The 15,963-nt window shown below is 39.0% G+C and overlaps 1 protein-coding gene across 1 annotated transcript in view; it reads left to right on the forward strand.

Moving 5' to 3' along the window:
- The first annotated feature begins 5,237 nt into the window (after nucleotides 1-5,237).
- Nucleotides 5,238-15,963, forward strand: part of LOC147734867 (galactose-specific lectin nattectin-like) — a 90,010-nt gene continuing 79,284 nt past the window's right edge. Inside the window, exons 1-2 of the mRNA XM_086953654.1 lie at nucleotides 5,238-5,285; nucleotides 15,128-15,175. Coding sequence (XP_086809780.1) covers nucleotides 15,133-15,175 — 43 coding nt within the window. The 5' untranslated portion in view covers nucleotides 5,238-5,285; nucleotides 15,128-15,132. The remainder of the gene's footprint in view (nucleotides 5,286-15,127; nucleotides 15,176-15,963) is intronic.

The raw sequence follows: 15,963 nt of genomic DNA on the forward strand, positions 1-15,963 counted from the left end.
CCCCCTTGTTGTCGGATCCAGGAGGATTGGGACCCCTTTCCGTAACTGTGCTAGTTTAATCACTGTCAGAACTGCTATTTTTGCATGACTGGACCTAACAGTTCATCATTCGGTAGGGGGGCTTTTGGATCCCTTGACAGGCAGATTGGATAACCTAATGAGGGGACAGCAGGCATCAGGGAGAGCACCTCCATTCCTGCATATGGCAGGAGAGGTGCGGCCACTTTACTAGCTGATTGTGAAATAGGACTAACGGTCTGTGCCTCGTCGAAGATGACCCATATTTCTAAAAGTGCCTCTCTCCTGTCCTTTTCTTCTATGCATTTGGTCCATATCTGTGTCCTCATGTGTTTAAATATGTTAGTGTCAAAGGCTCCCTCCTTTGGTCAAGGAAACACACATGCCTTAAAGTGTGCATACCATTATTTAGCCTGTATTGGGGACCTGATTTGCTGGTTTATTGTTTTAGTGGAGCTTGCATGATAAGTTGCGTTTTGAATGACAAATGCACCCTAGTTTCTCTTATTTAGGGAATCTTGGGTTCTATCCTAGTTATAAGGAAATATATGCATGGGATTGCACGTTTGAACTACTTTGCTATGTGCTCAGTGCTATTTTAAAGGTGCATATAAATGAAAATTTGACAAACACAATAAACAATGCATATGAATTATCCCAAACTTGAAAAAATGCACTTGTTAATCAAACAACATGAAAATTTGGTATTGAATAATACATTTTGACTTTTGCATCAAAAATACTGAATTGAGAAATAGCAGTTGTTAGACCTGGCATCTTTGGTGTGTGTTTCTCCTTTCATTTTTGTTTCTGACCTCTTGTTTTGACTGTGTGCTGTATTTTGTTTTTGCTGGTTTTAGAACTCTGGGTACTTTGCCATACTGACCAGTGCTAAAGTACACATTCTCCCTGTGTACATTGTATGTTTCTTTGGTTTATCCATGATTGCCATATTTCATTTACTAGTAAGCTCCTAGTAAAGTGTGCTGGCCCAAACCTTCCCTTAAACTACATGTAAGGAAACCCTAAGGCAGGTCCAAGGTAGCCCCTTGTGCAGGGTGCAGTGTATTTGAAAGGTAGGGCATGTACTTGTGCTTTGCACATGTCTTAATAGTGATATACTGCTAATCTTGTTTTTCACTATTGCAAGGACTGTCTCTCCGATAGGTTATCATTGGAGCTCCCTTGGAACATCTTATAAGTGTAACTTCCAGTTGGGGATAGATTGAGATTTTTAGTTTGGGTCTTTGAACTCGCAATTTAAAAATACATCTTTATGTGAAGTTGTTTCTTAAGTTGCATGTTGGGTTGTTTGTGCATTCAATATAGACAGACACACAAAGGGAGCTGAGGTGTGACCTGCATATCTTGATGGATCAACACCAGGGTGATGGGTCTTCCTGAGCTAGAGTGGGAGGAGGAGATCTCGCTGAGACCTGAAAAGGTCTGTGCCTGTCCTCACACAAAGCTATCTCCACCCCGTTATAGTGTGTTTGGACCCAGGTCAGGCAAAGGCAGGGTCTTGTGCACTGCAAAGACTTTCCTTTGAGGATTGTCTACTTTGAAGACAGACCCTGGCAAAAGTACTGGAGCTGTGTTACCCTAACTTCAGAATACTTCTGGACTGAGGACATTCTGCCAAAAAGAATAGCTGGAGAAGATGTCAGGAGGGACTGCTACTTTGCTGTTAGATTTGTTGAGTGGGGCTTCTGCTTCCTGCTTCTCTCTTGGGCAGAGAAAGTACTGGACTTTGCTTTCTTCATCTAACTTTCCAGGTTTCTACAAGGGCTAGTGTGTGCTTGCCTTCTGTTGAAAAGTCTCAGTGTCACAAAGACTTCACCTACTTCTGAATACTTGACAGATTTCTCAACTGGGAGCACGGATGGTCAAGTGATGCCAACTCTAGTTCTTGGGCCCTCGGATTTGTGTGGTTGGTGCTGCAGACCAAGAAACGCAACATCAACACCATCAGCAATGATGTGGCCTGCTCCAGAGCCAAGGGCACCGCTCATGATGAGCATGACACACTTCGGGCACTGCACTGCAGCCTGTAAGCCTGGTGATGCCTGCAACCTATAGATACTAACTTTTTCATTGAGGCCGCTGCATGCACTGGAGACAAAGGCACTGCTTGTGAAGAGCATGAGGCCTCAATGCCTGTTGACACCAGTGCCTCACCTGCATCATCGCTGAGCCAATAACCGATGTGGGGGACCTGCCCAACTAATCTATACTGCAGCGTTGTGAGGTACTGACACACCGCCGCTGCTTTGCCTCCCTTGAATCAGTAAGGAACCGATGCCTCACCTCCCCTGGAACAGTAAGGAACTGACACATTGCCCCCCAACCCCTGTGTAGCAGTAAGGAACTGACACCTACCTTAGCGTGTGGTAGTAAGGAACCAACACCTCACCTCCACTGTGGTGGTAAGGAACTGATGATGCTGGCACTTGCACCCCATCACCTCCCCATGCTGTGAACATCTTTCTTTTAATCATTACCAATGTAGTGTTTCTTTGGGAGTCTGTGTGACTCAGTGGATGGCCTGCGGACCTCACGGTCAGCATCGTATGGGGGTTCATACCTATCACAACAGGGACACACTCACTCTTCCATATGAAATCGGAAGACTTAATGCCCAAGATCTTGAGGCTTAATGTAGTGTGGCACAATGAATGTTAGCGTTATATTGGTTCAATGACCCAACAGGAACAAGATGCAGCCTCTCCCTTTCACTAACCCAATTCTTGTTCAGAAGGCCATTACGTTGTTTCCATGTTCCTGACCACTTAGGCACTGCACATTCCCTCTGGAAGGAGATGTTGGACCTTCACCCAGGATCCTTATTATACTCCCCTAGGCTCCCATTGGAGTGGTGCACAGGGTTCTCATTGGGTCAGGAATAAGCAGCTACAGCAGCAGTCTGTGGCCTCGAAATAGGGTACATGGGAGATTTTTTTTAGAACAAATTCCTATGCCCATGTCAGCACCCTGGGCACTGCTCCTACTACACGTGTGAGTTTCATTTCTATTTAGCTCATAATTTAGTGAGGACCTTGTTGTTTTATACACTGGTAAAACCATGGATCTACCAGCACTCAAAAAATCTTACAGGCCTCATTGTCAATATGGGTGATAGCAACACTATATGCCTTCTCTTAGGAGTTCCGGCCGCTGGTTAAACCAAGGCTCACAGCTATTGACAAGAAGTCATAAAGATTAGCGATTCACAATGGGCTTACCGTTGCTTCGTAATTTGCACTGTATCTTGGAAAAGTTGCCATCCTCTGGTGCACTTCAATTACCTCAAATGTATATATTACACCCGGATCGATTGTACTTCTATTGCTTACACAGTGACCTCACACTGCTTGCGTTGGAGTAAAGATGAGGCTCATTTTGCTCACAAAGCATGGCATTGCCCCAGAGTGCAAAACTTTTGGCTTAAGATAGTTTAAATCCTGGAGGATATGACAGGAGAGCCAGTGCCCCATACAGAACTAATAGTCCCCCTGAGCTACGATGGAGACATCCCAAAGAGCTACCGACGGCTTGTGGCTATAGGTTTTCTACTGGCATGATTCAGATTAGGGATGTGCTGGATGAAGCACCCTCTATCTAATGCAGGGGTCTCCAAACTGGTCCTGGAGGGCCGGATCCATGCCAGATTTTTAAAATAACTACATGTATCTCAATGGGGCTATCCAAAAAATCTGGCATGGATCCGGCCCTCCAGGACCAGTTTGGAGACCCCAGATCTAATGTGTCAGGGTTGCACAGTGACATGACCATTGTAAGACCCAATCAGACCTATACCATGACCTTATGCCAGCATCAAACTTCCCCAAAGATAAATAAGACCCATATCAGGAATACCTAGTGCATGTACAGAATGATATGTATGAACACAAGGTAATGGATGTTGTTGTCTGATTGGATCCAAGTAGCAGCCTTGTTTGTTTGATAATTGTCTGGAAATGACAGAGCTTGTGTGACCAGACGGCACGGTTGTCCTAGGCCATTGGCTCCCGTTACATATAACATAAGCTGCTTTGCAAATAAACACCTAATTCCTACCCCTGTGGACAACCGTGGCGTAACCATAAATATTTTTGTAGGATCATCTGCATTGATTGATACAAACACACCAATGCACTATGTATTCATTTTGACATACCACCATGCTAGTCATACCCAGTACTGCTTTTCTATTTGTTCAATGTACCTTATCTGTACCAAGGATGTCATTCTCCATTGCCTGACTATTAAATTAATCAAAATGAAAATACATTTTTTTTAAATTTTAGCAAAGGCCATCGGATTGTGTTGCATGTTTAAATCAAGCAAAGCTTAACATTGATGCGTATACAGTACATGAAAGCATTTTACTTTCCAGCACAGTATATGTTCAAGAAAAGTAGTGCTGCAGTGAACAGACATATATTTAAGTCATTTATGTAATGTTTGGGTTGTGTACTGGCAACAAGATTAGTTGACCCTTGCTGACTGTGCTGGAAGACTTGGAGGTAAAAACTTGGATACTGTAATGCACAACCGAATATGAGGTGTCAAGATCACCATGTCTTATCCTTACTGTCAGGCAATCAACAGCTCTTTGAGTAGTGATGCTGTTGAAGACACAATATTATTATGGGTAACTATGATAGCCTTTGACAAAAACTCCCAATTCCCCATTTTCGTGCTGCTTCTTCATTACAAATGACCTGCTCTATATATTAATACCATTGGTCTATATATTATGTTTAGTGTCAAACAAATAATAAGGCAATGTAGATGTTACTATTTGTGAAAAAATGTTTTTAAAAACTGCTTGATGTACTTGGTAGACCAAACTAAGCACACATGATAAAGCTGTGATTCCGAAGACGTGGAGTGAAGGGTTAGTGCAAAATGACACCTTTAGTCCTGTAAAAAAGAAAAAAGCTATTCGTGTTATTCAGGGGAGTAGGCCATTTTGTGCTAGCTGTGTGATGGCAATGGAAAAATGGGAACATTCCTGAGATAACCTTGATAGACAGGAGAAAAGCCATCAAGCAGGAAATGCACCTATATCTTTGCATGAAACCAAGAAGGGATAACCACTCTAGTAAGTTTACATACAGGAAATATGTGGGGGACCAGAAAGTGTTTAATTATTTGCATATGCCTGCTAATATAAGGAGACCAGAAGATCACTGAAATTCAACTGCTGTTTTTGATATACAGTCAGTTATTAACAGTGAAGCTTGCTGACCCTGCTTTGCCAGGTAAGTCTTTGCTCATTGAGCAGGGAGTTAAACTGTTACTAATCCTTGCATTATGCAAAAAGGGCACTGTATAGAGAAAGGGGACAGTGTGTGGCAAGGTTTAGCTGTGTGTAGGAAGAGGATGCATTGCAGGACAGCTCAGGATAAAGCTTATTTTCATGAGGGGGAGACTAGAGAGTTGGAGGTAGATTATAGCAAGGGATGTTTTTCCATTGCAACAAGATGCTGCCTTAGCTGACTTTTTATTTTGTTTTACATGCACAAAGTTGTGAGGTGACAGATGTAATTTTAAACACACATAATGTACAAATGTGTAAGTCTTAATCAGTATCTTTACTATGGTGCTGGAAATTTTAGGGCAGATTTTATAACATTTGACACAGCACAACGTAGCAAGACAGCTTGCTGTGCTGTGTGAAATGGAGAGGACTGCAATGAGCTATATCTAACAAGATATGGGGCATATCTGATCTCTGCTTGTGCTGCCGCACTATGAGCTGCCTAGCGCCAATGCATGTACCCTTGTTGGTACTAAATCCTGGTGCAAGGGTGCCTGGGATGCATGAAGGATAGTGTTGGTGCATGGAGGAATAACTCCTGCACAAATACAATCCGTAGAGGTGTTTTCCTCTTTCTAAGTGTGCTGCAGAATGCAGAATGCAGCATACTAAGAAAGAGGAAACAATAAGGAGAAATAAACATATTTCTCCTTGTTGCGCATACATGTTATACACAATCCCAGGTTTACCAGTCTTGATAAATTTGGAAATTCACCAAAAAACAGGGGTCGATGAGAACACCCATGCTCCAACTTTGTAATGCCTTCTTGGCACAGAGTAATGCAAGGCAGCGACATTGCCTTGCATTACTCTAGATTTCCCAAGCCACACAGAGCAACGCAATCCTTTGGTAAATGTAGGCCTTCATATCTAGAACATGGACACTCTAGAGTGGAGAATTGCCAGATAAATATTGGTGACAATGCAGTATCTCCTCGGTTTGGCAAAAACTGACCACAGGTGAATTTACTATTATTTAACTGCTTCTATAAAACACTTTTACATCCAAATAGTGTTTGTGAACTCTAGAATGGAAGACTGCTGACAAATGCAACTGATGTTTGCAGGCAAAGAGCTTGATGTTGGCATATTATTGCTAACCTGAACCTTTTAAACTTTTAGGGCCCGATTCACAGGACTAACTTAAGACAAAATCCTAAACTTACTACTTTTGGTATTCACAGAAGTTAGGATTTTGTCTTAAGTTTGTCTTAAGACAGACTTAAGACAGACTTAAGACAAAATCCTAACTTAAGTCTTTCTTAAGTATGTCTTAAGTCTGTCTTAAGACAAACTTAAGACAAAATCCTAACTTTCTGTGAATACCAAAAGTAGTAAGTTTAGGATTTTGTCTTAAGTTAGTTCTGTGAATCGGGCCCAGGATGACTACAGTTTGTAGATTTGCAAAATGCTAACCTTGTATTGCTGCCAGGGATGGAGATGGTTTCTCTGAATACATCGCTGTTGCAACAGACCTCATTGTGGGGGAGAAATGCCATAATGCCATGGTAGCGCAGGAGTGTTCCTACAGTAGTTGGTTGAGTGCAGTTTTAGCTCTTCTGGACAAGATTGTTAAGGTTTGTGAGGAATGCTAGTAATGTTATTCCTCAATAATACCAATGCTGTACCTATTCTGTTTGTGGAATGGATGTTTGTCCTGCTACCCTTGATGTGCATGTTGTGTCTGAGAAGTGTTTATTTTGTAAAATAATAAGTGCTGATGACCATATTTTTTTCGGAAACCTACAGAATGCCCAATGCCAAACTTTTATAATTGTGATTCCACCTCATGTCTCTTTCATTCAACCATTTCTCTCACTTTTGCAGACTCTTTTTCATCCCTGCTTCTTACGTTCCCACTCTTTTCTTATTATTCTCTTCCCCTTTTTTAACCGCTTTTCTCCCTTTTACGGTCTTGCTCTGTATCAATGACGACTGAGGCAAAATATGTTCCAGTCCCCAAGAAATAGTGCCAGTGTGTCCCAGCTTGAAACCACCGGCTAACATTAAGCTCTGTCTATGAGCTGAGAAATACTCACACAACAAATATTCACAATATACCATCTCTTTGTTTGTGGGTATCTTGCAATCATCATCATTGTTATGCATTGTGTAAGAACTGTAAGCTTCACCTACTGCACTTATTCTGTGTGTAAGGGCTGGTGCACTGTGCATGATTGTAGCTTACCTGCTTGCTTGGCATTTGAACTGCAAATGCTGGTAAGTACTTGCACTGTAAATGTTTTTCCTCATGACAAGCATTCACTAACTTTACCTGTTCATTGTCAGTGAAATGAGCAATGTAAAGTCTTCTACCATGTACCATACTTGTGTCAGAGAACATGTACTGTGGATCTTTGACACAGTTAGTGTTGGTTGATTTAAGAAACGGTTGCAACTGTACATGTTATGTGTTATGTTATGGCGTTTTGTAGAGCGAACAGCTGCCCCAGCAAAGGGGCGTCCTGGCGCTGATCCTAAAGAAAACACAACAGAGAACAGAAAGAGACTTCCGGAAATTAAGGAAATAGGAAAGTTTTAATGGCTTTCCTGAATTGGTAGAGTTCATTTATTTCACGAATGTGACCTGGTAAAGTGTTCCATAGCTTAGCTGCTAGAAGCTGAAAAGACCGTCCACCAGCTCTACTGCGTTTGAATCGGGGGATTTCAAACAGATTCTGGCCGGCTGAGTGAAGGGCTCGCGTGGGCATGCTATGTGTATGAGTGTACCATGTACTGACGATGCCTGTCCAGTAGCTGCTCTGTCTATGAAAGAAGCCAGAATGTTACCTGCTCTGTGTCTTAGGTAACTTTAAACCGCAGATGATTTTACTGTTCTTGCTCATGAGAGAAGTCTGAAATGTGCATCCCTGACTGGTACTGTACTATACTGTACCTGTTGTATGTGAGGAAAGATTGCACTACAGGTGTTTGAAGGGTTTACACTTTGTCTGAGACAGTAGCTTGTACTACACATATCTGTATTATAACAGTTCTGGTGAGCAAAACATGTCTTCTTTGCTACTGCTGCAGCTTGTATGTCAGTATAGTGGAAACTTTCACTGCTGCTCTTACTGTGCATGATGGTATTAATATCTTTTTCACCATATGCCCTCAGCAACCTAACAACCACTGCTAGCATTTTGATGTATTTTCCACCTGAGAAAATACACTCATGAGATTCTGACAGTATTACTCCTACCATGCTACCAAGACTTATATCGCTTTCCCAGAAGCTACTTGCTCAGCTTGTCTTGGCATATTTAGTTCCTGCCTGCATTAATTTTCAGCACCTGCGCTGTTTTGCTCTCCTTCATCATATATATTAAAGACTCCATGTGCTACACTGGCAATAGTGTTGCTATACAATCCAACGCGTTCCTTCTAGTTCTTATGGTGCCTTACAAAATGCTTCCTCACATTTCCAATGAGCACACCTTGTATGTCCACAGCATAAATGAACAATTACATTTACAATCCTTCTTCTCCTGTTCCCCTTCATCTCACCTTTATATGAACTCACCACTTCATAATGCAAACATGTAATGATGCGCTGCTCACCTTTATACGATCTCACTAGTCAATAGTGAAAACTTTGATTTCAAAAGTTACACTTTATCAACCATTACCCCAGAAAAGGTCAGTTTTGTATTTGCAAATCCTATTGACGATTCTGACAAAATATCTTTTATGAAATTCAAGAATTTGGTCAGTTGTTATCAGTTCCAGGAAGGGTTGAACAATTGCAAAAAGTTAATTGGTTAACATGAATAATTATAAGGCCCGGCCAACATGACACGACATTTTCATCATTTGTGGACAGTTCCATAATTATGTGGTGCCAAATTGAGGATAACCATATATACAAATGCTAGAATAATGTTGATATAACATGTAGCCCCAATGAGATTATAGAACACCTAAGACATGTAGTGTCACAACTTGCATAACCTCCCTTCTCCAACACACCCCTATTCTGTACCAACGCCTCCCTTATAGCACTTTCCTTGCATCACCATCACTCAATCCTCAGGAAGAACTATAAACTTTTCTCTATGACTAATCCAGAAATAGCACCTCACTTCCACTCAGATTCATCTTTCTGGAAATAGTCTAACCCTCTTGATCATGAAGTTCAACATTGTGTTTTAACCTGAGTTGTGACCGTAATGTGTTTTATTGAAGGGTACTTGATTCCAACATATCTTCAAACTGCAGATTTTGTGTGTCCTTACTGTATGCTCGGTGACTGAAAGGTTTATTATTTATCCCTCTTTGCCCCCATGATTGTGAAGCTAATTTACCAATATTTCCATTGTGTTATATTTTAATGAATGAATACATTTCATATTTATTCATTATTGATTGTATTACACTGTGAGCAATGCACCCTGCTAACCACGCTTTGCAAGAAACTGGGTATGGTTCATTGCAAATTAAACTCACTTAAGTAAGCTTTTGCCAGTGACCCATGTTATTTACAGTTCCACGCCTATTCAATCAATAATCTAAATAACCAAGAGTGGTTCAAAGGCACAGGTGCCCTATTTCTGGGGTTAACCATTCAAAAAACCATATATAATAAAATTGCTATTCACATATTTGGGATAAGCACTGTGTGAGAAGTTAGAGAATTCCATGGCTAGCCAAAAGAAAAATTAAGATTACATATGTGTTCTAACACAATTGTAAGGTTGATCAAGTATGAGGATGCTTGTTTGTATTCATAGTAGTATTCTGTATTTCTCTCTTGAAAGGTGCCTGACTACACAGCAAACATGTTTCATTCTGAAAACAACGGGACATCCTTAGGGCGGATTGGTGTCAGTACAACGCGATGTTTTACAACGCGTTCCGTTACAACGCGATTTTTACATCGCAAATACCATTACAATGCATGCCATTACAACGCATGGCATTACATAGCAGATGGTATTACAACGCATACCATTACATCGTAAGTATTGGTAAGTATATCTTTTTTTAAAAAAATTTAATAAAGTTAGTTAAATTAATTTAAAATAATAAAAATAATATAACATTTTTAAAACAGTAATTAATTTAATTATAGTAATTTAAAATAATATAATTAATGATATATAAAAAATTTATAAATAGAAAATAATATAATGTAATTAATTACAATAAATATAATTATAATTTAATTAAGTTATAAATAATACATAATATAATTATAATTAATAAAATTAAAAGAATTTAATTAATTAAACATTTTTAAATAATATAATTTAATTATAATCGTTTATTAATACAATTAAATTAATAATATATTAATTTAATATATTTAAAATAATATAATTAATGATATATAAAAAATTTATAAATAGAAAATAATATAATGCAATTAATTACAATAAATATAATTATAATTTAATTAAGTTATAAATAATACATAATATAATTATATTTATTAAAATTAAAAGAATTTAATTAATTAAACTTTTTTAAATAATATAATTTAATTGTAATCGTAAATTAATACAATAAAATTAATATTTGTAAATATTGTTATTAATTTAATTAAATTAAATAAAATTAATTTAATTAATTTAATTTATATAAAGTCGTAATACCCCTGTACCCCAAAACCCAAACCCTGCCCTAAAACCTAAAAACACCCCTGTACCCCAAAACCCAAACCCTACCCTAAAACCTAAAAACACCCCTGTACCCCAAAACCCAAACCCTGCCCTAAAACCTAAAAACACCCCTGTACCCCAAAACCCAAACCCTGCCCTAAAACCTAAAAACACCCCTGTACCCCAAAACCCAAACCCTACCCTAAAACCTAAAAACACCCCTGTACCCCAAAACCCAAACCCTGCCCTAAAACCTAAAAACACCCCTGTACCCCAAAACCCAAACCCTGCCCTAAAACCTAAAAACACCCCTGTACCCCAAAACCCAAACCCTGCCCTAAAACCTAAAAACACCCCTGTACCCCAAAACCCAAACCCTGCCCTAAAACCTAAAAACACCCCTGTACCCCAAAACCCAAACCCTGCCCTAAAACCTAAAAACACCCCTGTACCCCAAAACCCAAACCCTACCCTAAAACCTAAAAACACCCCTGTACCCCAAAACCCAAACCCTACCCTAAAACCTAAAAACACCCCTGTACCCCAAAACCCAAACACTGCCCTAAAACCTAAAAATACCCAAACACCCCAAAACATATACATCAGTACCCCAAAACATATACTCCTATACTCATACTTATTTTAAAAAATACTTAAATTAATATATTTAATTTATAATAATTAAAAACGAAATAAATATTTTTTTATAATTAATAATAATTAAATCAATAATAACATATTAAATAAAATTAAAATAAAAATTAAATACTTACCAATACTTACGATGTAATGGTATGCGTTGTAATACCATCTGCTATGTAATGCCATGCGTTGTAATGGCATGCATTGTAATGGTATTTGCGATGTAATAGCTGCGTTGTAACAGCATTACGTTGTAAAAGATGCGTTGTAGCGGTAACACACCCCTTAGGGCTGATAAACATAAGTAATTTATGACACATGTTAAAATCACTTTTACTGAAATTGTAAGATCAGGACATAACTGAAAAATACTAAAACTACAAATTGTTAAAATCATGCACACTATATGTTATCTCTTAGGGTACTTAATCCCCACCAAAAAATTGTGACCCTAAATGTAAGCAAGACATGAGACAGGTGCAGATTTATAATAAAGTGGTCAACTAATGTATAAGCAATTTGTCATATTTATTGGTACCCTTCTCTGCAAATTTTCATTGATGTCCATTTCTTAAGTACACTTCCATTCTTTTAATTCCTCATACTCTGGGATTGGCAGGTATGCATATGGATCTTACAAGATGCGAGCCCAAACACTTTGAACATTTATCAAAACAACAAGTGGTCCTGAGCTTACAAGAATGTGGGAAACGAATGTATATAGATCACAATGGAATTCTATATAGTTCAGTATTCCTTGACCAGCCGGCCAGGGAATGTTTATTAGTTCGATAAATTGAGAATCTCAGAATACAACATATAACCCAAAACATAAGGGTTACATTAGGGCACAGTCCTGTGCCAAACAAGATTCTCAATTTATCGAACTAATAAACATTCCCTGGCCGGCTGGTCAAGGAATCCTGAACTATATAGAATTCCATTGTGATCTATATACATTCGTTTCCCACATTCTTGTAAGCTCAGGACCACTTGTTGTTTTGATAAATACTTGCTACCCATGGTCCCGAGCGATTTTATGGGTTCCCCTTGTCCTTCTTTGATCAAACACTTTGAACAGTCATGTTTCCTGTAAATACAAATGTTAACCTCATTCATGCTCAGGAAGACTCCTGGCCGTTCCTCCCATGTGCAGTTAATTCCCCACCTGTGTGGGAGAATTGATCAGTGTGGGGAGTTCGGACACCTCCCGGCCGTCATGAGCACACGCCTACTGAGACTCATGATGGCCAGGAGCTGTCCTAAGTATGACAGCGCCACACCCAGCCCCGACACCCTCTTGCACCGCAGCAGAATTTGCCTCGCGGATAAGGGTTTAAAATATACCAAAACTCTTTTTTTAAACCTTTATCCCAAATATTCATTTCTGAGTAGACAGTCACAGTTTGTTATTCTTTAAATCCTATATAAAATTAAGTATTAATATTATTCTATTATAATTGCCTAGCCTAATGCAGTATATAAAAACAACAAAATGCATAATCAATACTTTTTTCACTCAATTATTATAGTCTAAAAGCTGTGTTTATTTGCATTTTTTTCTATCCATTTTTGAAAGTATTTACAGAGCCATATTAACTCCAGCAATAATCATATTATCAAAAATTCAAATACTGTTTATCTAATATTCTACCATAGGTGGGTGCTCAAAGTAAAAGTCAAATTGTTGTTATTGAGATTAGCCATATCAACAACTAACATATAGAAAAGTGTATTTAAAATACACAAATATTTCCATGCAGACTCTGAAAATGAACCACGGCTTAGTCAGCAAAAAAATATAACGTATGTACTTATCCAAAGAAATATATGTCAGAGTACATTAGCCACCTCTCTAGGTAATACCTGCCTGTTCCAAGAACAGACCAACTGTAAAATTAAACAAAATAGAAGGCGGTTCCCCAAGGGAATTATCAATATAGGCAGGAGGAAAGGGGAGTAATGTAGAACAAAATAGAAAAACAAATACCCTGCCTAGATACTTCAAAGAGGTCCCCTAAGGGATCCGCAACAATTATAAACGGGGTGACATTAACTGTGTATCAGAGCCATTGACATCAAACAACATAGTGATCAGTACATCCATCATATATATACGTGATTCTGTTTGATAAAACTGATAGAGAAAAGACAAAAATTTCATGTAATATTTCAAAAAGCAAAATACAAAATTCAACAAATACCAGTGTTCCACACACTCCCGGGCAGATAAAGGGGGACTTACACATACATTATATGTATATATATATATTGAATGTGCTGTATTTATGAAATATCAGATCCAATAAAAATACAAAAATGTTTATAAAAAAATGGCTATGAACTAGCGCTGAGACTGGGAAGTGCTGTGAAACTGACGCCTATTTTCAAAAACAGAGGTCCTTAGTAAGGAAGGAGAAAGTTCAAATAATGAATATAGACTAAATAGGACTATATTTTTAAGAATGCCCAGCCGGACACTTTAATTTCCTAATAGCAATGATACAAAAAAGGGAATAAAACACAAAGTGTGATGAACGTGGGACACCAGCCGATGTCCGGCTAACACACTGGGGGAACAAAAACAAGGAAAGGAAATAATCAGGCAAAATCGGGTCATCTAACAATCAAATCATAAGAAGATAATCCACAGTATACACATATGCATGTTCAATTTTTTTGTTAACTATGCATTTAGTGCATTTGTTGTCGACGACGTTTCGAACCTCACAAATTATCGGTTCATCCTCAGGACAGAAATGATTGCCTAAAGAATTAACAATTTAGCTTGAAACCACGGTGGGGATAAGCTAAAAATCACTTAGCCAACAATGGGCAATATTTCGAGTGAATTTCAAAAGGTGGGGCCAGCGTGAGATGGGAGGAATCCAAGGGAACGGTGCCCTGGTCCAAGGATCGGGAATTGAAGGAAGTGCAGGTCCACAATGGGGACAGGCAGAAGTCTATGTCAATCTAAAGACCACAACTGTTTCCAAGTAGTCAGTTATGGCAATCTTCTTGTTGGACAGCCCACAGATACCCTCTCACTTACTTTGGACAATGGAGTTCCACAAACACTATCCATTCCATACCTATCCCTTTGGAGCAATAGACATGATGCCTCCTAGAAAAGTGGTTCCTCCTATCCATCTCTCAATTACTGTCCATATCAGCTTCTAAACTAGGTAAGGAGATTGGGTTACCTGTCTGTTTATCATTTGGTAAGCTATAGGCACTTGACGAGACAACCAAACCCATCCTTTCAGGATCTTGGCTACTTCTCAATACTCCTTGCTTTAGTTTCATTTGGGTTGTTTATGGCCTCCTAACTTCTTGGGTAGGAATCTGCTTGAGTTGAGATTTCACTCTAGAAATATTGTTGATTCAACGGGAAATATAGCAGCCTAAGCCTCCTTGCATGTTTTCCCTTTGTTAATGTGTGGTGAAGGCTGTATAAAATATATTAAACTACTTTATGAATCTTCCTGAGCACATCACAAGAAAATCATTAAAAAACACCTCATTTTCTTTTTCTTTGCAGAAACCATGAAAATGTTCGGCATTCTGCTTCTCTTCTTGATAATAGAAGGTTTGTGATTTATGTTTTTCATAAAATGAGTGTCACTAGTTGCATTTTCCCATAGGTATCGAATTGTCTACTCATGTAGCTATTTTATTAATTAATAGTGTCATAATTCGCTATCACATTTCCAAATTGTATTAAGCCTTTAATTCTGAATTGACTTGATTGTGAGAAGGGAAATAGTTGCATTTTCATGTTTTGCCAGAAGGTCTCCAAGTAGAAAGATAAGGATTGGGGCATTAAACAGTTTGATTGAGAGATGTAGAGCACATTAGCACATAGACATTAAATAAGTTCAAACCAACTAAATAAAATAGACACTAACCTTGTTGCACATCCTCTTCGTCCAGACCGGGTATTCTTCTATCCTCCAGCAAGGGCCCCAGACAGCTCCCCAAATCAATCCTGGATCTGTTCTCATACTGTTAACCAGTATGAGAGAAGTCCCAGGGTTGGGTGGAAAGGGCTCTGTCTACACTCCCAAGGGCACTGGAGGTGCTTTCTCCCAACCCAGCTGTATAAGACTGTGGGTAAGAAAGGTTTAAAGTGCATGTGTCTGTCTGACCGTCGCAACACAGCCGGCCAAAGTGGCATGTGCACTTTAAACTTAAGTTGCCAGATCACCACTCCGCCATGCTGCTTCCACTCTGTAGCAATGGCCCTGCCCAATCCTGACACTCATTTTGGGATGCAGGATGGTGTAAAATAAAATTGTACTAAATTAATTATCTACCATTTTTTTCATCCCTCAGGGATTTTCTGGGAGTATTTAAATGAATGGGACGATGCTCCCT

This window comes from Lissotriton vulgaris, chromosome 1_2, assembly GCF_964263255.1.
Source record: "Lissotriton vulgaris chromosome 1_2, aLisVul1.2, whole genome shotgun sequence".
In the NCBI taxonomy this organism is placed as follows: domain Eukaryota; kingdom Metazoa; phylum Chordata; class Amphibia; order Caudata; family Salamandridae; genus Lissotriton; species Lissotriton vulgaris.